At 38.8% G+C, this 25,303-nt stretch overlaps 2 protein-coding genes across 4 annotated transcripts in view; one reads left to right on the top strand and one right to left on the bottom strand.

The window, feature by feature from the left end:
- Positions 1–11,096, bottom strand: part of SRP54 (signal recognition particle 54) — a 44,269-nt gene extending 33,173 nt beyond the window's left edge. Inside the window, exon 1 of one of the 2 annotated variants that reach the window (XM_033107484.1) lies at positions 10,843–11,096. The gene's annotated coding sequence lies outside the window, so the exon portion shown is untranslated. Of the gene's footprint in view, positions 1–461; positions 601–10,842 lie in introns of those variants that run through there. The other variant, XM_033107485.1, reaches the window with a different exon arrangement.
- Positions 11,097–11,161: 65 nt separating this feature from the next.
- Positions 11,162–25,303, top strand: part of LOC117023045 (uncharacterized) — a 34,516-nt gene continuing 20,374 nt past the window's right edge. The window contains exons 1-2 of one of the 2 annotated variants that reach the window (XM_033107487.1): positions 11,162–11,247; positions 11,522–11,632. In XM_033107487.1, the coding sequence (XP_032963378.1) occupies positions 11,536–11,632 (97 nt within the window). In that variant the 5' untranslated portion in view covers positions 11,162–11,247; positions 11,522–11,535. Of the gene's footprint in view, positions 11,248–11,273; positions 11,633–25,303 lie in introns of those variants that run through there. The other variant, XM_033107486.1, reaches the window with a different exon arrangement.

The following is a 25,303-nucleotide window of genomic DNA, read 5'->3' as shown; positions in this document are numbered from 1 at the left end:
AAGGGATTGCTGTATAGCACTGCACACAGTTTAACATCTATTATCTCATTCCATCCTCACAACAATGTAATGTTATTAGCAGGTTAGGGAATGGAACAGCCATTCCCTACCAAAAAAAAAAAAAAAAGTCAAAATGACTTCCCACAGTCCCTTAGCTATACAGTCTTTGATCCTAGAGTATAAATAATGTTTTAAACAATAGGCTTGAATATTCCTGTGGGCAAATTCCAGGGACAACTTTTGCTGCTATACTAAATGGAGGAAATCATATTTTGAAAGCAAACATGCATATTTCTCCTCAAGGAAGAGTAACTGCAATATCCAGAAAGAACTGGTATCACTGCAAGCAAGATGTACAAGGGCTGGAGTCTGACTAGGAGTTGGATAGTGAGGTGATGAATACAGGCTCAAGTTTGGGATGCCCTAAGTAAGGTAAGCACAGGGCCCAGTATCATACTTACCTGTTGCAGTGGGAAGTACTGGAAAGAGCATGGGCTTTGGAGTCTGACAGACTTGGATTCAAATCCCAGCTCTGCTACATACTGGCTGTGTTACTTTGGGCAAGTTACTTAATCTCTCTGAGCCTCACTTTCCTCACCTGCAAAATGGAGATAATACCATTATCACGGTAGTTAACCTTGAAAGGCTGTCATGAGGATTAAATGAGACAGTATAAAACTGTCTGTAAGTGCCTATTACATTATTAACTTCCTTCCTCTGGTGAATACCAACTGGCTGAAGTGTGAGTAAACTGGAAATTTTCTGAACAACGCTACTAAAGTGTCTGTTCCATTATCCAGAAACCACCCCTAGAATCTTTAACATTTAGCACCAATTACATATACCTGGTTATTTTTTTTAATTAATTAATTTTTTTCAATTACAGTTGACATTCAATATCATTTTATATTAGTTTCAGGTGTACAGCATAGTGATTAGATATTTATATAACTCACAAAGTGATCCCCCAATAAGTTTAGTTACCTCCCCTCCCCCGGTACATACATAGTTATTACAATATTATTGACCATATTCCCTATGCTGTACTTTACATCCGCGTGATTATTTTGTAACTACCAATTTGTACTTCTTCCTCCCTTTACCTTCTTCACCCATGCCCCTAGCCACCCTCCCATTTGGCAACCATCAGTTTGTTCTCTGTATCTATAAATCTGTTTCTGTTTTGTTTGTTCGTTTATATTATTCTTTAGGTGCCACATAAGTGAAATCATATGGTATTTGTCTTTCTCTGTCTGACTTATCTCAGTTAGCATAATACCCTCTAGTTCCATCCATGGTGTTGCAAATGGTAAGATTTCATTCTTTCTTGTGGCTGAGTAATATTCCAATGTATATACAGAGGGTGCCAAAAAAATGTATACACATTTTAAGAAAGAAAAAAACTGCATTAAAATTGTAATACTCAATATATACCAATAACAAAAGATGAATACAAGTCATGTGTATACATTTTTTTGGTTCCCCCAGTATGTATTACATCTTCTTTATCCAATCATCTATTGATGGGCAGTTAGATTATTTCCACATCGTGGCTATTGTAAATAATGCTGTAATGAACATAGGGGTACACATATCTTTTTGAATTAATGTTTTGGATTTCTTCGAATAAATACCCAGAAGTGGAATTGCTGGGTCATAAGGAAGCTCTTTTTAATTTTTTGACAAACCTCCATACTGTTTTCCATAGTGGCTGAACCAATTCCACCAACAGTGCACAAGAGTTCCCTTTTCTCCACATCCTCGCCAACACTTTGTTGTTTATTGATGATGGCCATTTTGACAGGTGTGAAGTGATATCTCACTGTAGTTTTAATTTGCATTTCTCTGATGATTAGTAATGTTGAGCATCTTTTCATGTCTATTTACCATCTGTATGTCCTATTTGGAAAAATGTCTATTCAGGTTCTCTGCCCATTTTTAATTGGATTGTGTGGGTTTTTCCGGTGTTAAGTTATATCAGTTCATGTGCCTGGTTATTACTCAATAGAAGCTGGAGTGTCCACTTTTCTCTACATGAACAATTATAAATATTCCTGCCAGAACCTCGCCTGATCTGAGACTATATAAACAGACCCTAACAATAAAGATTTCAAATCCTATTAAAGTCTTGTGCTGCATAACATTTCGGTCAATGACAGACCGCATATACCATGGTGATTCCATAAGGTTATAATGGAGCTGAAAAATTCCTATTGTCTAGTGACATTACAGCAATCGTGATATCATAATGCAACATATTACTCACATGTTTGTAGTGATGCTGGTGGTCAGTGTTTATAAATTCTACAGTAGTGTACAGTTAACGTCCTAGGCTTTTGCATTCACTCCACTCAACTTACTGACTCACTCAGAGAAACTTCTAGTCCTGTAAGCTCCATTCACGGTAAGTGCCCTATACAAGTGCATCATTTTTAAATTTTATATTAATATCATATTTTTACTGTAACTTTTCTATGTTTAGACAAGATCTACCACTGTGTTACAACTGCCTACAGTATTCAGTACAGTAACATGCTGTACAGTTTTGCAGTCTAGGAGCAATAGACTATGCCATATAGCCTAGGTGTGTAGTAGGCTATGCTACGTAGGTTTCTGAGTGCACTCTATGATGTCCACACATAACGAAATAGCCTAGCAACACTCAGAACGTATCCCAGTTGTCAAGTGGTGCATGACTGTACAACAAAAATCTCTATAAAAAGTTCTAAGCCCTAGTCAGTGACTAACTTACTGGATCAATATTAGACTAAAGAACTAAATATACAAATATATTATATTAGTAAATACCTTTTGAAAAATCACTTCTATGTTATACACTTTCTATAGTCAATAGCCCAAACCAATACTTGCTTTTCCTTACTATAACACTAAACATATATATATATATAGATATATAGATATATTTATTTTATTTTATTTTTTTAAATTCTGCACAGCATATGTATTCATAGTCTAGGACCACAGAAAAACAAACTTGTTTAACAAAGTAGCCTATAGGATTGATTTGGTGAAACTATTATATTTGGATAACTAACATTATAATGTTAAGTCTGACTTTTAAAATTAGAAATATTTTTCCATTCTGAATCTACTTAGTCCTCCAAGGAATTAATTCACCTTTATATTCTGTGATTATAAGAAAATACATGTTCATTGTAAAAATTCAAACATTACAGAAATATTAAAGGTACAAAACATAATTTCTCTAATCCTAACTAACCTCTTTTGTCCCCTGATAACCACCAATAATAATTTGGCATACATTCCTACAGATTTTATTTTCTATGCATATAATTTAGTTAAGTTTTCATAAGAATTATGGTTTGGTGGGGGAGTGAAAAAGGAAACAAATGAGAAAAATTCTTTTGTAAAATGCTTGCTAATGATAAAAAATATGCTTAAATGCAAAAGGCAGAATATAAAACTGCATACATTATATAAACTCATAGTTTGTCTATAAACAAATATCAAAAAAATGACAGCCACTGAGGAAATGTAAATCAAGGCAAAATCAGACACCACTTGACACACATTCGGGAGGCTATAATAAAAAAGATATATGATAACAAGTGTTGGTGAGAAGGTGGAAAAATCGGGACTCTTATACACTGCTGGTGGGAATGCAAAATGGTGCAGCCCTTTGGAAAATAGTTTGGCAATTCTTCAAAATGTTAAACATAGAGTTACTTTAATTCCTAGGTACATCGAAGAGAAAGGAAGACTCACATCCACACAAAAACTTGTACATGACTGGTCATTAGCAGCATTATTCATACTAGCCAAAAAATAAAAACAACCCAAATATCCCTTAACTGATGAGTGAATAAATATAATGTGGTGTATCCATAAAATGGAATATTATTTGACAATAAAAAGAAATGAAGTTCTGATACTGCTACAACATGGAAAAATCTTGAAAACACTATGTTAAAAAACAAAAATTTAAGAACAGCAACAAAAGACCACATAACATATGATTCCATTTATATGAAATGTCCAGAAGAGGCAAATCTATAGAAGCATAAAGTAGATTAATAGTTGCTTAGGGCTGGAGTTTAGGGAAAATGAGGCGTGACTATTAATGGTGATGGGGTTTCTTCAGAGTGATAAAAAAATGTTCTAAAATTGATAGTGGTGATGGATGCACAAAGTCTGTAAATAAACTAAATACCACTGAACTGTACACTTCAGGTGAATTGTATGGCATGTGAATTTTATTTCAGTGAAACTGTTAGAAATAATATTTGTCATCTCTGGATGGCCAATAACTAGTAATTTTCGTTTTCTTATTTATGTCTTTTTGTAATTTGCAAATTTTTGGTAATGACTAAGAGAATTATTTTTAAGTCAAGGGAAAAATTAATTATTTTTCAAAGTGCTCCTTGTGAGAATTAGAGTAATATTATACTAGGGATTCAGATGGAGTTGCCACTTGTATTCGTTTAGTTATTCATTCACCAAACACCTACTATGTGCTCTAGGAATTGTCCCAGCATGAGAAAGTTCTAACTCTACATCAATAACTATATTAATTTAACACAAACTCTTCTGTTAACTTCAAAAGATAAATTATGCATCACTCCACCGATTTCTATGCTTTAATTTGGCACCAAAGGTTATACTCAATTATGTCAAGAAGCATCGAGAAATTTGCTGTTTATTAAAATATTGTTTTCAAATTTTAAACTTATTTTAATATTAAAAATAAAACCACTGCAACACTTCATAGTTAAACAGCAGAAAAGGTATACCAAAAATTCAATTAGCAATACGGACTAACAACTCAAAAACACTGGGAATCATTTCTTTAGGATACTTTTGGTTGTCAGGTCAATTGTAAAAAGAATCTTTATGTAAACTGTAACCAAGAAGAAAATTAAAACAAAGTCAAAAGAATTCCTTGGAAATAGTTTGCCTTGAATTTGAAAAGAACATCTAAAAGAGGAGGGCTCAGAGGTATATGCCAAGCAATGGGTTATTTCAATGACATTAAGGTAACATCTATCAGGTAAAAATGAAATACTCAATCAGAATTTCCAGGGATGGTAACATCAGAAGATATTCAGGGAAGTGGCCTCATCTAAGCTCTTGATGAGAAGAGCAAAACAAGGCAACCATTTTGAAAAACTTCACTGGCTATACTGATGTGCAACCAGGTTTAATAATCACTGCATGAAGCAATACTCCTCAAATGAAACAAGGGAATGAAACATCTGTTCTATAATTTAAAAATTAGAGACAATGTAGCAAATACATTAGAATAGGGTGTCCAAACTTTTTTCAACGTTTTTTACCAAGGGCCACATGCAGTAAAATACACAAACAGCTGGGCCACTCACTCGAGGTGAAGTACATATTGCCTCACCTGGTTTATTTAAGTAGACTAAATATATTTTAATTTTGCTGCAGGCCAATTAAAAATGGATTGCAGGCCGCAGTTGGCCGGCAGGCCGCAGTTTGGACACCCCAGCATTAGAAGGAGAAAAACTTAAGAGCAAGACTACATACACTAATCACACTCCAAAAATCTGGTCCAGAGATGCGGGCTTGAACTAGGGAAGCAAAAGATAAAATGGAAAAAAAGGGGCTGGAGTCAAGAGCTAACCCATAAAACAGAATCTATAGGACCTAATGATCAAATGGTGGTGCAGAATGAAGGAGAAACCGAAGGCAAAAATGACTCCAAAGCCTCTAGTTTGAACCCAGATGGCTAGTGATGCCATTAACCAATGAATGGAAGGCATAAAGAGAAGCTGTTTTGAAAATTAGAGTTAATAGAGAAAAAGTTCAAAAAGTTTAAGGTTATTTGTAATCTTCTACTGAAGTTGGATATTGAGTACACAGGTGGTCATTTTATTATCCTTTTTTAAATTGAACATACAAATAACACAAAATTCAGCTAGAAACAAGGGGTCAAAATGGAAAAACACACCAAGAACCATTGCTTTTATACACTTTCGTATCTGTGATATAGGTAATAATGAAAAAAGGAAAAAGATGGAAGGTGGAAATAGCAAATTGGTTTTGGACAGACTGAATTTGCAGAACTAAAGAACTATATCATTTTCTGGTCAAAATGGCTGAGTAGGTAAACTCCGTGCTTGCCTCCTCTCACGACCACATCAAAATTACAACTAAACTATAGAACAACCATCATTGAGAATCGCCTGAAGTCTAGCTGAATGGAAGTCCTATAACAAAGGACATACATAAAAAGCCACATCAAGACTGGTAGAAGGGGTGGACACGTGGAAGGGCTGGTCCCACAACTGTGTGTGAACATTAAAAATCAGGAGGACTATCTCAGGTGCAGAGGTCCCCTCTGAGGAGCAAGGGGCCCCACACCATGCTCCCCAGCCCAGGGTTCCAATGCCCGGAAGAGAAGTCCCCATAACTTTTGGCTGTGAAAACCAGCAGATATTGTGGCTCAGTGAGACAGAGGGTGGCTGGAGTCCCAGGCATTCCTCCTAAAGAGCCCACCCACAGACTAACTCACTGGCAGACTCGCTAACTCTGGGCTCCAACACTGGGGCAGAAGTTTAAGGGGTGTCAGGGGCATACCGGGAGGAACTGAATTGTCTGGGTTCAAAACAAGGGCTGGAGGGGAAGCATTCTCCCAGACAGAAGCTATTGTTTCCTTGTTGAAACCTCCCCCCCCCAGCATGCAGACACAGCGGGCCACCATATCTGAGTCTCCATCAAGCTGGCTAACACCATTCACCATGCCCTGGTGATTCCCTGAGTCCGGCCTCACCCAAGTAACATTCGCACTCAAGCCAATTCCAGTGGCTTTTCCATACAAATGACCTGTCTTGGTACATGCTGCCAACTTTCCTGAAAACTCTCAAAGGTTCACAAAACCCAAACAAGCATCTAGCTTTGGCATGCCCCATATTTCTTGCTAAGCAGTCCCAAGCTTGGCACTAGTGGCAGCTGCCTCAGTTTGCAGCTTAGCCTCCCCCAGGAACCTCCAAACCCAGTACAGGTGGAAGACATCTACAAATTGCTTTGTGGCTCATGCCAGGTGGCCCTGGGCAGGGCACTGGCAGAGGCTGATCTTGGCCTGCAGCAGGGCTCCTCCCAGGAAGCCCTGGGGGCCAGCATGGCCAGTGGCCAGCTTCAGACTATGCTGGAGCACCACCAGGCCACCTCAACAGATGACACACACAAAGGGCAGATTGGGCAGGCACCAGAGCTCCATTAAAGTGAATCCTGCTCTATAGGATCAGGCCCTGCACAACAGCAACTCCACTATAGTCAAGGCCACTCCTCACAACCAATCAGCCAGAGGGTCAATCCCTTCCACTGATATACAAACAGCAACCAAGGCTCAACTACAACAGAAGGGCACACACAACCCACACAAGGGACACACCCACAGCACCTGGTTTAGCTGACCAAGAAGACTGTGCCACTGGACCCCCCAAGACACCTACTACATAAGACCACTCTACTAAGACTGGAAGACATAGCAGCTCTACCTAATACATACAAACAAACACAGGGAGGCAGCCAAATGGGAAGACACAGAAACATGTCCCAAATGAAAGAAAAGAAAAAAGTTCCAGAAAAAAACTAAACAAAATGGAGACAAGCAATCTACCAGATGCAGAGTTCAAAACACTGCTTATAAGGATGCTCAATGAACTCAAGGGAGTACTTCAACAAAAAGATAGGAAATATAACAGTGGAGATAGAAAACAAAAAGAACTAGTCAGAAATGAGGAATACAATAACTGAAATGAAGAATGAATTGGAGAGAATTAACAGTAGATTAGGTGAAGCAGAGGATCGAATCAGTGATTTGGAAGACAAGGTAGTAGGAAAGACCCAATGAGAACAACAACAAAGAATGCAAAAAAAATGAGGATAGTTTAAGGGGCCTCTAGTATAACAACAAATGTACCAACATTTGCATCAGAGGAATACGAGAAAGAGAAGAGAAAGAGCAAGAAATTGAAAACCTGTTTGAAGAAATAATGATGGAAAACTTCCTCAACCTGGTGAAAGAAATAGATATATAAGCCCAGGAAGTGCAGAGAGCCCCAAACAAAATGAACCCAAAAAGGCACACACAAAAATGCACCATAATTAAAATGGCAAAGGTTAAAGACAAAGAGAGAATCCTAAAAGCAGCGAGAGAAAGACAAGTAGTTATTTACAAGGCAGGTCCCATAAGACTATCAGCTGATTTCTCAACAGAAACTTTGCAGGCCAGAAGGGCAAGAAATATTCAAAGTGAAGAAAAGCAAGGGCCTACAACCAAGATTACTCTACCCAGCAAAGCTATCATTTAGAATCGAAGGACAGACAAAGGTCTTCCCAGACAAGAAAAAGTTAAAGGAGCTCACCACTACCAAACCAGTATTACAACAAATGTTAAAAGGACTTCTTTAAAAAGAAGGAAAAAAAAGTAAAAAATATGAATCACAAAATGGCAATAACTACATATCTATCAACAATTACTTTCAATGTAAATAGATTAAATGCTCCAATCAAAAGACATAGGATGGCTGAATGGATAATAAAACAAACCTTTACATATGCTGCCTACAAGACTCACTTCAGATCTAAAGACATACACAAACTGTAAGTAAAGGGATGGAAAAAGATATTTCATGAAAATGGAAACAAAAAAATTAAGCTGGGGTAGTAATAGTTATACCAGACAAAATGAGTTTAAAACAAAGGATATAACAAGAGACAAAGAATGACCCAGTAAAACCACTTCTGGGTATTTACCCAAAGAAATCCAAAACACTAGTTGGAAGGGACATGTGCATCCATATGTTCACTGCAGCATTATTTACAATAGCCAAGATATGGAGGCAATCTGGGTGTCCAATGGATAAATGGATAAAGAAGAGGTGGTACATATATACACTGCAATATTACTCAACAATTAAAAAGAATGAAATCTTGCCATCTGTAACAACATGGACGGACCTAGAGGGTATTGTGCTGAGTGGAGTAAGTTAAAGAAAGGCAAATGCCATACGATTTCACTTACATGTGGAATCTAAACAAAATAAACAAACAAACCAGAAATAGACTCAAAGTTATTGAGAACATATGGGAGGGGGTTTGGGGAATGGGGAAAAAGGTGAAGGGATTAAGAAGTACAAACTGGTAGTTATAAAATAGTCATGGGGATGTAAAGTACAGCATAAGGAACATAGTCAATAATATGGTAATAACTATGTATTGAATTAGATGAGTACTAGATTTACCCGGGTGATCACTTTGTAAGTATCTAATTACTATGTTGTACCCCTGAAACTAATATAATATTGTATGTCAACTGTAATTGAAAAAATTTTAAAACCAAATATAAAAAAGAACTGATCGTTTATGAGACAGAAGCTAGAGAAAAAGATTTGTTGGCATACAAGGAGAATGCCATGGAGGCCATGAATGTAGAGGAGAACTCTCCAGGAGTTTGTGTAAGACCATTTGGGTCATAGCAATGGTTATGGGCCAACTAAAAGGAGAGAGTTAAGTAAGACTGAGAATAATCAAAGGGATAGGAGCTTTTACTAATTCCTTTTCTCTAACCAAAGTCATACAAAAGGAAATCAACTAAAAAATTTAAGCCGACTATTTATGGTTATCTTACTATACTCCAGTGGCAGGTACAGAATTTCCAGATAGCTGGAGTAGTAATCTGAGAATTTCCAGATAGCTGGAGTAGTAATCTGTTTGAAGGAGGGCTTGAAGATATTTTTGCATTAGTATTTCATATTAAGTTAGAAAATACTAATTGTCCACATCAAAAAATCAAGGGAAAGAGGCTTGAGGGAAATCTTCCCTGCCCCTTTGGGACCACCACTACTATACTCTAGGCATTGCACCCAACATGTTACCTAATCTTTCAATCTTCATACCTTTTTTTCAATTTTAATTAACATTTTATTTTTTAGAGCAGTTTTAGGTTCACTGCCAAATTGAGCAGAACGTACAGTTTCCGTATACTCTCTATCTCCACAAATGCACAACTTCCTCCACTAACGACATCCTCATATCCTTCATCCTCATAATAAGCTTCTTAGGTAGATGAGGAAACTGAGGCTAGATTGGAATTACAACTTGTTCAGGGTCACCTGTAATTCTCATCTGTGTTCCCACAGCTCTCATGGCTCTTTACTAGAGTTTCTCATTACTCATCCTGATATAATATATATTCATGCACCTCTCACTGGGTTGTTAGCTCCTCAGTGAGAGGATCTGTATCATTCGTTTCTGTATCTCTATAGCTAAGAATGATATTTTATAAATATTTTGTTGAAGTAAGCATATAAAAGAACTAGGTGAGAACAGCATCAAGAAAGCCAATAGAGGAAATAATTTCAAGAAATGGATGGTCAGTAGAGTCAAATGCTACAGATAGAGCCATCAGTATATCTTAAATCGTCATTGGCATTGAACTGATATCCCTTATTCATTTAATGAACGCCTACTACATGTAGAACAATGTGTTAAGCACAACGAATATGGAAAAATAAAATCTGGTACACGTTAAAAGGTTTTCAGGGATGCAGTCATATCTAAATTCTTGATCAGGAAAGCAAGAGTCAGGCCTGCAAATGCCTACGTGTAATTTGGCTCCTAAATTTGAGGACAACTTAAAAGGGTCAACAGCCAATCTTTTAGTAAAACTTCTGATGGGGGTTATGAGATGAAAAGAAAAAGGGCCAGAGCATCTCAATCTCAGTGACAACAGCCGGTGGCCAGGAAAGTCGACTCCCTCTGGACTCTCTAACCCCCTAAGCATGGTTGGGGCTGCCAGTCCCTAGTATGGGGCGGGAAAAAGAAGACACTTACCGCAAAAGGCACCGCTACCGCCGTAGCCCAAAAGGGCCAGGGATTCCTTCGCGAGGCCCCACGACGTGGGATGAAACAGAGGAAAGCGGGGATCAGACAGACAGGTGCGACCCCACAGCCCGACCTCCCAAACTATACAAAGGAGGGTCCCGGAGCCCAGTACAGCTACGCCAACTCCCACCAGCTGGAAGACGGACGACTGCCACCGAACCTTCCACCCAATGAGGAAACGTCATCACTCGTCGTACTCCAGCCTTTCATGAAGAGGATACACTTCCGCTTCCGGGGCAACCGTAGCGTTTCTTCAGTGTGTTTACTTAAAGGGTTTATTGTTATGTTACTTGCTTCCACTGGCTTTTCACGTTTACTTTCTTTTGCTCGACAACTGCTGCAGTAAATTTTGTGGTAAGATAAGAGGCGATCTCAGGAAAGAAGTCTGGCCTCGAGGAGCCGCCTAAGAAAAAATAGCTAATCTGAGCACTGCCAGCTGGGAGGGGAATGACGAGAGATGGGGGTGCGGCTGAGTGTAGGGATTCCCCGGGCAGCCGTGAGAACTCCAAGGAGGGGGCGGGGCTTACGGCTTTCGCAGCAGAGGAGGAAAGGTTCCACCAAGGGTGGGATCAGGTGTCGCGACTCATCTGTGCTTGCGCGTGCGCAATGCGAACCTTTCCCTGCACAGCTTTCTGCTCCAACATGGAATTCCGCTCCGCTCGGCAAGCAATACTGCAGCTACTGCGTACCGTGGCCCCGGCAGACCTCCCGGTGCTGCTCGAGTGGATGCGAACTACCCGTAAGCGACCAAGAGCCAGAGGCAGGCGGTTGGGGCAAGGATACTTTGGGGATTTACGGTCAGGCCAGAAGCCCTCCATGGAGTCGCTGTGCTGGTCTCTGTTCTGCTACCGGGGCAGGTTGACGCGGGCACATCGCAAACCTTGGCAGGTTCAAGGTCCAGTTGGGATTTGGTGCAGGAAGATTAGGTGCAGGTTCTGGGTTGTTTGTGATTGTGCTGCTGACATCAGACAAGCCGCTAAAGCCTCCTTGTGCCTAACCCCTTATCTAAAGGGAAAAAAAAGGAGGGGGTAGTTCCCCCATCCCATTACTCCCACAAACTTGTGAGGACCAGTAAGTAGGATACTACCTGAAAGAGCTCTTTGCAAGAGAAATTTTAGTCTGCGGAGCTGGAAGCTTTCACCTGCAGGCAAAATCACTTGGACCTAGGGCTTTTATTTTCTCAATTGTAAAATGGACCATCAACTTAATCGCAGTTTTTCCTGGATGGGGAAAGGAAAAGACAAAAGGGGAAAAAAACTTTGATTTTAAACTGTGAACAAAATTAGTGATAATAATACAAAGCACAAGTTAGAATCAAGGAAATGTGGTAAAGAATGGGATAGATCTATTTTAGCAAAGTGAAGCCTGGTGAAAGCACAAAAAAATAGGATATCCCCTGTTTGAGACCTATGCCAAACCATACTATGCCTCTGTACCTCTAAATGTTGATTCCCTTGTTTATATTCATTCAGACGCATGACTTGAAATATACCTGTTTGCTGATGACTCCCAATTTTTTTTGGTAAGATTTTATTGGGGAAGGGAAACAGGACTTTGTTGGGGAACAGTGTGTACTTCCAGGGCTTTTTCCAAGTCAAGTTGTGTCCTTTCAATCTTAGTTGCAGGGGGCGCAGCCCACCATCCCTTGTGGGAGTCCAACTGGCATGCTTGTGGTTGAGAGCCCACTGGCCCATGTGGGAATGGGACCCACAGCCTTCGGAGTTAGGAGCACAGAGCTCCAACCACCTGAGCCACTGGGTTGGCCCATGACTCCCAGTTTTTGACTTCCAACCCTGACTTCTTCCTGGAACTCTCTCTTATGATATAGTAGAGTCAATCATTAAGTTTGGGTATTATTACACACTTGGGGGAACATTTTAGATAAGATGCCAAACCAGAATTAACTTGGACATCTGATAGTGAGGTTTTTAGCCTGGAAAGGAGAGAAAAGCAGAGAAGTAGCTTCAGATTTTTGCACACATGAGAGATTCAGGATAGGAATTTCCAAAATATGCTGAGTCTCTTGTAACTTCAGTTAAACCCTGTATTGACAGTTTTATTCATCATATCCAAATTGTTTATAAATCAGTGCTAATTTCTATTTTTTTCCTACATTCCTAAACACAAGATCTTTTATTCCAAAAGCCCTGAATGTCTACAAAAATGTGGCCTACGGCCTGGTTGTGACAATTGCACAATTACTAAAACATCCTTGCCATCAAGATTGTAGTTTTGTGGAGACATTTGTAATCTAAATTTTCAGTTTTAGAGGCATCAAATGAGACTCCAGTTTTCAAAATCAGGAAAATGTGAAAGCATGTTTGGAAGATAATTTTGTAAAAATGACCCAATTTCACTGGCTAAAGAATACATTTTTACTTTTTTTAAAAGCACTTTCTGTGCCTTTCTCTAGCAGCCCCTGCAGATAGAGAAGCTCAAGCAGTTTGTTAAAAATTTAACAAAACCTGAGTTTCTGAAGAACACTTAACATGAATACTTTTTTTAAATTAAAGTTTATTGGGGTGACAATTGTTAGTAAACATGAATATTAAGAAAGAAGAGTGTCACATAGCTTAAAATGAACAAATGTATTTTAATGTAAATCTTAAAAAGTTGTGTAATTTATTAGAGTGACTTTTATAAGTGGTAAGATATGCATAACATAAAATTTACCATTTTAACCATTTTTAAGTGTAAAGTTCAATGGCATTAAGTACATTCACATTGTATGACTATCACCACCATCCATCTCCAGAACTTTCTCATCTTCCCTGAAACTCCTAATAGAGCTTTTTATGAAGTAACTCTAAATACAGCACAAAAGATTCTTCCATTTTTCATTTTCCTAATTAATTTCCTTACAGGAAAAAAATGTTTTATTTCTAGCATTAAGTCACTTGCATAATATCTTATTTGTATGGCATTTGCTTAGACCTTTAATAATTATAATTCTCCTTGAATTTTTATAACATTTAATGGAATAGCAAGAGACAATAATAGGTTTCTGAGTATAATTTTCGTTTTGAGTTTCATAGAGTTTATTGAAGCTAACAAATATCTACATATGGCTAGCAGGTAAAATCAATAATTTTAGATACACAAAAGGAAGAATACATTCTTGGTCTCTGAAGGAATTAGATTATCACACCAAGGCCTGGGCTCATTTAGGATCAGGCTTGTAGAACCAAAAGCTTGGACCAAGGCAGAGCCAAGCACATGTCAATGTCTGAAATAAAGGTCAGAGCTTACATTTTACCTTGGTTACAGCTTAGGCCAAGGCCTAGGAAGCAGACGAACACTAATATAAGAAGGTGAAACAAGTCTGAGGGGCAAGCACACAGGATGCAACCCCCCCAAAAAAAATGAGTAAAAAATACAGCAGGACCTCAATTCATTATTCTGATCTTGTGGCAGAGCATCTGCTCTCTTCTAGTTTCTTTATGTGAATAAAGTGGAATCTTGATCTAGATTTGAAAGTATTGGAGAATGACTACAATCCATCAAGTGAAGGGAGCTGAGAGCCAGAACTGCAAATGAGGTCCCTGATAAGCATATATAAAAAAAATATACATTGGAACAGCTATCTGTTAACAAATGCTATTCTGAAGCCTCTGAATTTTTCCAGGATATGCAAATACAAATGAGGAAGTCAAATCAACAACCCATAAGAGTTTCTATTAAGAATCAAGTTACAAAGGATAGAAAATTAGTATTTGCTATAAGAAAATTAACAAAATCATCAAGAAAATATTTAAATGCTTAAGGAAGATAACAGTAGGTGACTAGAAGTTTTAAATGTTCATGAGCAGAATTAGACATGGGGCTCAGCAGCAGCTACAGAGCTGTTAGAGGTTCTTTGAAATTCCCACAAAACGAAAAAGCAAACCCTGGATTTACTTATATTTTTCAGACAGCAGACTGCTCCATTTCTATATTGTTTTACATTGAGGAAGTATCTATATATCTTAAAGATTTTCCTATCTTTATCAAAACCATACAAATGTGTGAAAGTTATCAAATAGATAAGGTAATAGATTGTTTTTCCAAAAACTAAAAATGTATACTGAGCAAATGATTACCCCTGAAAAGTTTTCTATCAGATAAAAATAATTGTACTTTTCACATTTCTTGGATGTTAAAAATAGCCATGATATGCAAAAAGAATAATGAGCAAGTGGGTTTATCCCAGGAAGGTACTGTTGGTTTAACATTAAAAACTCAGTCAATGTACGTAATTCACCATATTAACTAAAAAGAAAAACTATGATTAGCTCAATAGACATAGAAAAAGCATTTGATAATATCCAGCATCTCTTCCTGATGAAAACTCTCACCAGACTAGGAATAGAAGGGAACATTCTCAACCCGATAAAGGGCATCTATGACAAATCTACAGCTAACATCATACTTCATGATGAAAGATTGAATTCTTTCCCCTAAGAAGGAACCAGACAAGGATGTATATAGTCATCACTTATATTCAGCGTCATAATGAAGCTTCTAGCTAGTACAACAGGGCAAGAAAAAGGGAAAGAGGGAGACATCTCAATTAGAAATCGGTGAATGGATACAAAAATTGTGGTATATCTTTATAATGGAATATTCAGCAAATGAATGTTTATGCGCAACAACGTGGATAAATGATGCTAAGAGAAAGAAGCCATACTAGGAAAAGACTGCATACTGTATGATTTCACTTACATGCAACTATAAACAATGCAAACTAACCTATAGTGATAGAAAATATATCTCTGGGAGCGTGGTGGGTGTGTGGTATAAGAGACGAGTAGGAGAGAGAAATGGACGTGAGGAAACATTTAGGGATGATGGATATGTTCACTACTTGATTCTAGTAATGGTTTTGTGGCTGTATGGTACATAAGTCAAAACATAATAGTACACTTTAAATATGTAGTTTAGTGTATGCCAATTCTATCTCTACAAAGCTGTTTTTAAAAAATGGCTACAAGTTCTTTGACCCTCATTCCACCAGGTCTTTGTTCTCTCTTCTTGAGTCAAGGTGGGCTCGTTGACAGTTTTGGCCAATAGAATATGGCAGAAATGACACCATTTCAGTTTCAGACCCAAGACTTCGGAAAATGGCAACTACTACTTCCTGTCTTAGAATGCTTGCTCTGGGAGAAGCTAACCATCATGTACGTAGTCGGACTACCCTGAGATTGTCACACTGTCAGGAAGCCCTAGCAAGATGCCCAACCAGCCTGTAACTGTTCTGCCATCCTTCCTAGCTAGCCTAGGCACCAGACACGGGAGTAGAGTATCCAGCCAGTCCATCAAGCCTTTATTACAAATAATATTGCTGTGAACATTCACATGCAGATTTTGGTATTAACAGAACTTTTAATTTCTCTGTGATAATGTCCAAAAGTGTGATTGCTGGGTCATATGGTCAGTGCACTTTTAGTTTTTATGGAGACTGCCAAACTGTTTTCCAGAGTGGCTGTACCATTTTACATTTTTGTCAGCAATATATGAGTAATCTAGTTTCTTTGCATCCTCACCAGCATTTGGTACTGTCAGTATTTTTTATTGTAGCCATTCTGGTAGTTGTGAGTGATACATCATTGGGTTTTAATTTCCATTTCCCTAATGATGATGAACACCTTTTCATGTGTTTATATTCCATTTGCATATCCTCTTTGATGAAGTATTTGTTCATGTCTTTTGCTCATTTTCTTACTGTATTTTATACTGTTTTGAGAGTTCTTTATATATTATAGATTTGTATAGATATAAGATGTGATTTGCAAATATTTTCTCCCAGTTTGTTCATACTCTTAAAAGTCTTTGCAAAGCGAAAGTTTTTAATTTTGATACAGTCCAATTTATTCATTTTTCCTTTTTTAATTTCATAATGAACTGTTTGTTTAAGAACTGTTCAGCCTTAGATCCCAAAGATTTTTCTCCTACTTTTTTTCTCTTTATTTAAAAATCTTACAACAACTGTATCAGTTACAGGTCCTATTTTTTCCTAAAAGAATTGTAGTTTTGTGTTTTACATTTAATTCTTTGATTCAAATTAATTTGTGTAAGGTATGGAATTTAATTGAAGTTCGTTTTTTTCCCCTGTAGATATCCATTCGCTACAGTTTGTTGAAAAGGCTAATCTTTCTCTATCGAATTGTTTTTGCATCTTTGAAAATCAGCTGGGCATTCTGTATGGATATATTTCTGAGTCCTCTATTCTCTTGCATTGCTTTATCTCTCTCTGACCAGTATCACATTGTCTTGATTACTGTAGCTATTATTATTTAAAAGTCTGTTGTTTAATTTCCAAGTATTTAGAGATTTGCCTGTTGTCTTTTCTGTTACTGATTTCTCGTTTGACTCCATTAGGTCAGAGAAGATACTCTGTATGATTTCAGTTCTTTTAAATATTTTGGTATGTGTTTTATGACCCACCATATGGTTTATCTTGGTGAATGTTCTATGGGTACTTGGAAAAAACTGTGTATTCTACTTTTATTTAGTAGAGTATTATATAAATATCTATTAGTGTTATATAAATATCTTTTTGGTCGAAGATATTTTTTAGTTCTTCTACATCCTTGCTGATTTTCTGCCTAGCAGTTCTATCAGTTGCGGAGAGTGGGATGTTGAAGTTCCTGCTATAATTGTGGATTTGTCTATTTCTCCTTTCAGCTCTGTCAGTTTTTGTTTTGTATATTTTGAAGCTCTGTTGTTTGGTGTATACATACTTAGGATCACCATGTCTTCTTGATGGATTGATACTTTTATCATTAGGTAACGTTCCTCTTTGTTGCTAATAATTTCCTTTGCTTTAAAGTCTATTTTATCTCATATAGCCACTTCTATTTTTTTAAACTAATGTTTACACAATATATTTTTTCCCATCCTTTTACATTTAAACTTCCTATGTCATTATGTTTGAAGTGACTTTCTATTGACAACATATAGTTGTGTTTTTTTAAATCTACTTTGCCAATCTCTGTCTTTTAATTGATGCATTTATACCATTTATCTTTAAAGTAATTATTGATATGTTAGAGCTTATGTGACATTTTATTATTTTTCTTTTTATTTCTTCTGTTTCTCAACCTCTTTTTATCTCCTCTTGCCTTCCTATGGGTGACTAGAATAGTTGTACAATTCTATTTTTATTTATAGTGTTTCTGAGTATATCTCTTTGTGTAGTTTTCTTTGTGGTTGCCCTGAGTATTACAATAAAATATGTAACTTGTCGCCATCTGTGGGGACAGAGCCCCAAAAAGCAGTTTCCAGGCTCTCGGCCTCACATAGAAGGGTGCTGGCTCAGGTAGTAAATGGCCATCGACTGTGATCAAATGGCCAGCAGCTGTGGCTAGTTGGCCGTCAGCTGTAACCAGTGAGCCATTAGCCATGAATATAACTGCCGTGGGTAGGCTAGGAGAAGAGGCTAGCAGAGAAGAAAAGAGAAGAAAGGGGGAGCTAGCAAGAAGATGGTGGCTGAGTCTGCAAGCGGCGCAGTGAGGGTTGAGATTGTGTTGCTCCTGGTTCCTGTGTCTCCAACCCGGCCGCCAGTGAGAGTATAGTGGTGTGACTCCCCTACCTATGGCTCCGTGGGTGTTCCTTTTTGGCCTCACCATGTCCTGCGTTCTTGTGTGGGGGGCGGGACCGGAGACCCCGCCGGACGCCCCGCATGACACTTGGCGTAGTCGGCAGGATCCCCTGCACTACACATGGCGCAGCGAGCAGGGTACGGTGCCGGCCAAAGCTCTCCGAAGGGCAGTGGAGCAGTTTGTGCGTGAGTCTGAGGAAGACCAGGAGGAGCAGTTGCCTGAGAGCTGGATCCCCGTGGAGGGGTGGGAAGACGTGGACGATTCCCCAACCAGCAAAGGCCGGAGAAAGCGAAGGTTGTTGCGGCCCCGTGGGCTGGGAAGTGCTTGCTGAGACAGCCCGGATGCAGGACTTGTAGTCCCAGGAGGAATGGCTTGCTGAGTCCTCCTTGGGAGCTGAGGGTGAGGTCAAGGTCATCCCTCACCCCCAGGACAGCCCTGGCAAATGACTATGGACTATGGGGAATTGCCTTCCATCCCTAATTTAATGGACAGCTTGAATGTTTGGGAACATACCACCATGTAGTGGAACTGGCGGATGTTTACTATTGTGTCTTGACCGGCCACCATTGAGAATATGTAAGCACCTTGACTGTGAGTCGCTATTGTTCCAGCACGGTACCCTGAGAGGCCCAGAGAGAGTGGCAGTGCCCTGAGAGCCCTGGCTGTGTCCAGGAAGCCGGGCTGTGCCCAGAGAGAGTGGCGGTGCCCTGAGAGGCCCTGGCTGTGTCCAGGAAGCCGGGCTGTGCCCAGAGAGAGTGGCGGTGCCCTGAGAGGCCCTGGCTGTGTCCAGGAAGCCGGGCTATGCCGAGAGAGAGAGTGGCGGTGCCCTGAGAGGCCCTCGTGTGCCCGGGTAGACTAGTGGTACCCTAAGAAGTCCAGGAAGTCTGGCTGTGCCCAGGAGTACTGGTGGTGCCCTGAGAAACCCTGGCTGTGCCCGGGGAGACTAGTGGGACCCTAAGAAGTCCAGGAAGTCTGGCTGTGCCCAGAAGTACTGGTGGTGCCCTGAGAAACCCTGGCTGTGACCAGAGAGCTTGGCTGTGTCCAGGAAATAGCATTCACCTCCAGGTTCCTCGCACAGGGCCCCTCGCGGAAGACGCTTGTCGCGTAGATTGTGAGGCGAGACCCTGTAGGGGTGGAGTGTGGGGACAGAGCCCAAAAAGCAGTTTCCAGGCTCTCGGCCTCACATAGAAGGGTGCTGGCTCAGGTAGTAAATGGCCATCGACTGTGATCAAATGGCCAGCAGCTGTGGCTAGTTGGCCGTCAGCTGTAACCAGTGAGCCATTAGCCATGAATATAACTGCCGTGGGTAGGCTAGGAGAAGAGGCTAGCAGAGAAGAAAAGAGAAGAAAGGGGGAGCTAGCAAGAAGATGGTGGCTGAGTCTGCAAGCGGCGCAGTGAGGGTTGAGAATTGTGTTGCTCCTGGTTCCTGTGTCTCCAACCCGGCCGCCAGTGAGAGTATAGTGGTGTGACTCCCCTACCTATGGCTCCGTGGGTGTTCCTTTTTGGCCTCACCATGTCCTGCGTTCTTGTGTGGGGGGCGGGACCGGAGACCCCGCCGGACGCCCCGCATGACACTTGGCGTAGTCGGCAGGATCCCCTGCACTACACCATCTACTATCAACATTATCACTCGAGTGAAATATTGAAGTCTTACTTCTATTTAGATCCCTTTACCTTCCCCCACTTTTTAAATATAATTGTTTTATGTATTTCCTTTATATACGTTGAGCACTATATTAGATGGTTTGATAAATTTTTATCAAACCATCAAATAGGGTTTAAGAAACTAATAAGGAGATAGTTTTTTATATTTCCTCTATTTTACCCATTTTATTGTTCTTTCCTTTCTGAAGTTCCAAGTCTTCTTCTGCTATTTTGTTTCTGTTGGAGTTTCCCGTTGACATTTTTTAAGGGTAGGTCTGCTGGCAACAAATTCTCTTAGATTCTTTTATCCAAGGATGTCTTTATTTTCACTTCATTTCTAAATAATAATTTCATCAGTTATAAAATTCTCAGTTTGCAGTCCTTTTTTTTCCCAGCGCTTGAACAATGTAACTTCCTTCTGGCTCCCATGGTCTCAGATGAAAAATTCACTGTTGTTTGAATTGGTATTCCCCTATAGGTAATAAATCACATTGTTCTGGTTGCTTTCAAGATTTGTTCTTTGCCTTTTGTTTTCAGACATTTAATTATGATATGTCCTTGTGCGGATTTTTTTGATTCTATCCTATTTGGAGTTTGCTCAGCTTCTTAAATCTATAGGTTTATGTCTTTCCACCAAATTTGGGGAATTTTTTAGTAGTATTTCTTCAAATACTTTCAGCCCAACATTCTTTCTCCCACTTCTAGAACTCTGATACTAATGTTAGATCTTTTGTTATTGTCCCACAGATCTCTGTGGCTCTTCTATTATTTTTTCAGTCTATTGTCTGTTTTTCAGATGAAGTAAATTTATCGATTGGTCCTCAAGTTCACTAATTCTATCCTTTGTCATTTCTACTATTGAGCCCATCCAGCACGTTTGTTTTTTAATTTTGATTATTGTATTTTTCAGTTCTATAATTTCTATTTTTTTATAACTTCTATTTTTTTGCTGAGGTTTTCTATTTTTTCACTTGTTACTAGAGATTCATAATTGCTTATTGAAGCATTTTTATGATGGTTGCTTTATAATTCTTGTCTGATAATCCAAAATCCTTGTCTGATAATCTAGAATTGCCAGATTCAGATTATAATTTGTCCTGTTGTTGGTATAAGTGATTTTCGATCCTAGATATTTTGGATATTATGCTAAGACTCTTGATCCTATTCAAGTCTCCTATTTTAGTAGGCAGTTGCCCCTGCTTAGGTTCAACTTGTTGGTTCTGGCTGCTTTGGTGGGCTCTAGCTGCCATACAATTTAGTTGTCAGTGCCTTTGCAGGGCTATTCAGGTCCACTTTGTTTCTTTGTCCACTGCTTTTTCTTTGTTCTTTGTCAGCTGGAGTTCCTGCTCAATCTAGTTGCTGTCACCTGCATGGGGTAAGGACACTTTCCTGGACCACCCATGTTTCTGAGCTGCCTTCCGCTGCTGGGGATAGGCAGACAAGCAGTACAGGGCCTGGTTTGCTCTTTGCCACTAGGGAGAAGGCTGGATGATGCCAAGCCTAGGTCTTTTTATGCCACTGGGTAGAGGACCTCGAGACATCAGGCTCCCCTGATGCTACAAGAGCGAGAGTGTGCCCAAGGTGTGGAGTGGGGATTAGGGCTCCCCAGCAGGTCTTTGTTGTTCTTCCCCTTTATCTTCTGTCTTGGTGAGAGAGAACAGGCTTTCCTTAGTTCTCTTTTTGGTTTATGCCTATTGGTAGTTCTGGGATGCAGGCCTCTCTGGTGCTCAGTCCAGGCTACATGGACAATAAACAGAAAACCCAAGTAACTCACCACAGTGAGCTTCCTTAAGTCCTGAGGTCCCTAGATAGTGCATTTTTTCCTCCAGCTTTAGAGTCCTTTATGATTGCCTGTTGAATTATTTCCAGGGTATTTACTTGTATTTAGTGGGGAAGAGCAGGAGAAAGTAAGAGAAGTTGCCATCATATCTGGAACCAGAAGTCACTTTAATTTTTTAAATTTGAATGGGGATTTCAGAGTAATAGATAATATGAATGAATAATAGGTAATAATAACCCAATGTTTAATTACACATTGCAAGTCATTAGAGGAAGGACATGGAGGGGTCAAGACTAGAGGTCGAGGGTAAGGCTTCATGGAGAGGAAGTAACTTGGACCGGCCCTTATTGCAGAAATCAAAGTCAGACAGTAAAAAGGAACAGTATGAATAGAAATGAACATGAAAAAACAACTGAGATTTGCCTGTCTTGAGCAAAAATTATGTTAGGGAGTAATGAGAACAGAAAACAGAATACTTAGATTGTGGTGATACAGAAGGCCTTACAGGCTAGAGTGAGACTTGATACATTGAAAAATAGAAAACCATCCAAAAAGCGTGAGGAGTGGGAGTGACATGAAAGTGAGGTTTAAGCAAGATTAGTTTAAAATAGATGTGTAAGGTATTTTATAGTGGGGGGAAAACTGATATTAAGGAGCTAATTATGAGTTTGCAAATGGTATGCTAAGTGTGAGGTGATGACGTACCTGTGAGGTAATTGAAGTGGGAATAAAGAGGAAGTAGGACTCAAAAGGAAAAGTGGGGGACTTGATACCTGAATAGATATAAAAAGTAGGGTTTGACTTGTAGACTGGCACCTTTGGTGACTTCTCTTTCCCTGTATATTTAAATGAAAGTAGGAAAGTTTTAAAGAATTAATTTTGCCCTTTAGAGAAGCTCTTCTTTCTCCACTCCCTTCCCACCTACATATGTAATTTGAGAAAACTTTATTGTCCTTAGGCAACTGATTTAACACCTTCTTTAATCTTTTTCCAAGCAACATAGCTTACCACACATCCTGAAATAGCTATTATACATGTTAAAAGATGTTCAGCCTTACTAGTAATTAAGAAATGCAAATTAAAACAACAAAGTTTGTGTTTTTTTTTAATTTATTTTAATTTATTGGGGTGACAATTGTTAGTAAAATTACAACAAAGTTTGTTGTTTATGGTAATATTCAATCCTGTAAGGGTTTAATGAGACACATGTTCTTACCCTTTTCTGTAGAGTAAATTGGTATAATCTTTCAGGAGAGAAATTTGATGATATGTAGCAAAAGCTTTAAAAAATATTTAAGTAGTTCTACTTCTAAGAATTTATAGTAAGGAAATAATCAGAATGCAAAGAGACTGTGTATGCCAAATTGTTAGTTGCAGTATTTCCTATTTTTCACAATTAATGATTATAAATGTGTGGTAGTAGGAGTGAATGATTAAATAAATATACATATGATGGAATATTTAAACAGTCTTTACAAACGATGTTTTAAGGAATATAATTTTAATAATTTTTATTAAATTATATAAAGAATATAATGGAAGGAATATAATTCCTTAATATAATTCCTATAATGTAAGGAATATAATTTTTATAATTTTAACATTTAATTACTTATAATGTTGAATGATTCCAGTTTTATACACTTCAGTAATTATATCATGCCTTTTTGACGTTTTATAGCTATTAATTGGGCAAAACTGTCTTGTATTCCTTTTAGAAGTTATTTGCCAACCACTACAGATAGATAATAAAACTAATTTTAGCCTTCTTGAGCTAAAAATTTCCACAGTGCCTTACATAGCTGTGCTCAGTAAATATTAGCTATTAATTATTTTTGTATTAGTTTCAGTGGTACAAAGTAATGTAATAGTTAGACATTTAAACCCCTCATAGAGTGATAACGCACCCCCCAAGCTACTTACCCCCTCTGACATCTTATACAGCTGTTAAATACTATCCACTATCTTCCCTATGTTGTACTCCACATTCCATGACTACATATACCTATATATTTAGTTATAGTTGACATTCAATATTATTCTACTTCAGCTTCAGGCATATAGCGCAGTGGTCAGACATCTACACAGTCTATGACATGATCCCCCTGATAAGTCCAGTGCCCATCTGGTACCACACATAATCTTTACAACATTATTGATTATATTCCCCATACTCTATTAACTATCAATTTATATTTCTTAATGCCTTACCTTTTTCACCCTGCCCCCCCAACCCCATTCCCATCTATCACCCTGATAGATCTAGTAACTATCTGGCACCATACCTAATTATTACAATATTGTTGACTATATTCCTTATGCTGTAATATACTTCCCCATGACTACTGTATAACACCCAATTTCTTCTTCTTAATCCCTTCCCGTTTCGCCCATTCTTAACCCCCCTCCCATCTTAAAGAAATCCCTCTAAGATTCCTTGTACTGGTTGGTGGTGATAAACTTCTTCAGCTTTTTCTTGTCTGGGAAGCTCCTATCTGACCTTCAATTCTAAATGACAGCCTTGCTGGTAGAGCAATCTTGGTTGTACGTAGTTACTTTCATCACTTGGAATATTTCCTGCCACTCCCTTCTTGCCTGCAAAGTTTCTGTTGACAAATCAGCAGACAGTCTTACGGGGGCTCCCTTGTAGGTAATTAATTGTTTTTCTCTTGCTGCTTTTAAGATTCTCTCTTTGTTTTTAAACTTAGGCATTTTAATTATGATGTGTCTTGGTGTTGGCCTCTTTGGGTTTATCTTGTTTGGGAATCTCTGTGCTTCCTGGGCTTGTATGTCCTTTTCCTTCACCAGGTTAGGGAAGTTTTCTGTCATTATTTCTTTAAATAGGTTTTCATTCCTTGCTCTCTCTCTTCTCTTCCTGGTACCCTTATAATGAGAATATTGGTACACTTAATATTGTCCCGGAGGCCCCTTAAACTCTCCTCAATTTTTTGGATTCGTTTTGCTGTTCTGGTTGGGTGTTTTCTGCTACCTTGTCTTCTACATCGCTGTTTGGATCCTCTGCTTCATCTAACCTACTGTTGATTCCCTGTAATATATTCTTTGTTTCCATTATTGTATCCTTATTTCTGACAGGTTCTTTTTTATGGCTTCCATCTCCATTTTTTGAGAACATTGAGCATTTTTATAACCAGTGTTTGGAACTCTGTGTCTGATGGACTGCTTATCTCTGTTTCATTTAGTTCTTTTTCTGGAGCTTTGTTCTGTTCTTTCATTTGGGACATGTTTCTTTGTCTCCCCATTTTGGCTGCCTCCCTGTGTTTGTTTCTATGTATTTGGTAGGCCTGCTATGTCTTCCAGTCTTAGTAGAGTGGCCTTATGTAGTAGGTGTCTTGTGGGGTTCAGTGGCGCAGTCTTTCTGGTGACCTGAGCCACACGCTCCAGGTGT

This window comes from Rhinolophus ferrumequinum, chromosome 6 (genome assembly GCF_004115265.2).
Source record: "Rhinolophus ferrumequinum isolate MPI-CBG mRhiFer1 chromosome 6, mRhiFer1_v1.p, whole genome shotgun sequence".
NCBI classification, from domain to species: domain Eukaryota; kingdom Metazoa; phylum Chordata; class Mammalia; order Chiroptera; family Rhinolophidae; genus Rhinolophus; species Rhinolophus ferrumequinum.
The sequence above is the reverse complement of the archived record's forward strand: the minus strand, read 5'-3'. Positions and strand labels throughout refer to the sequence as shown.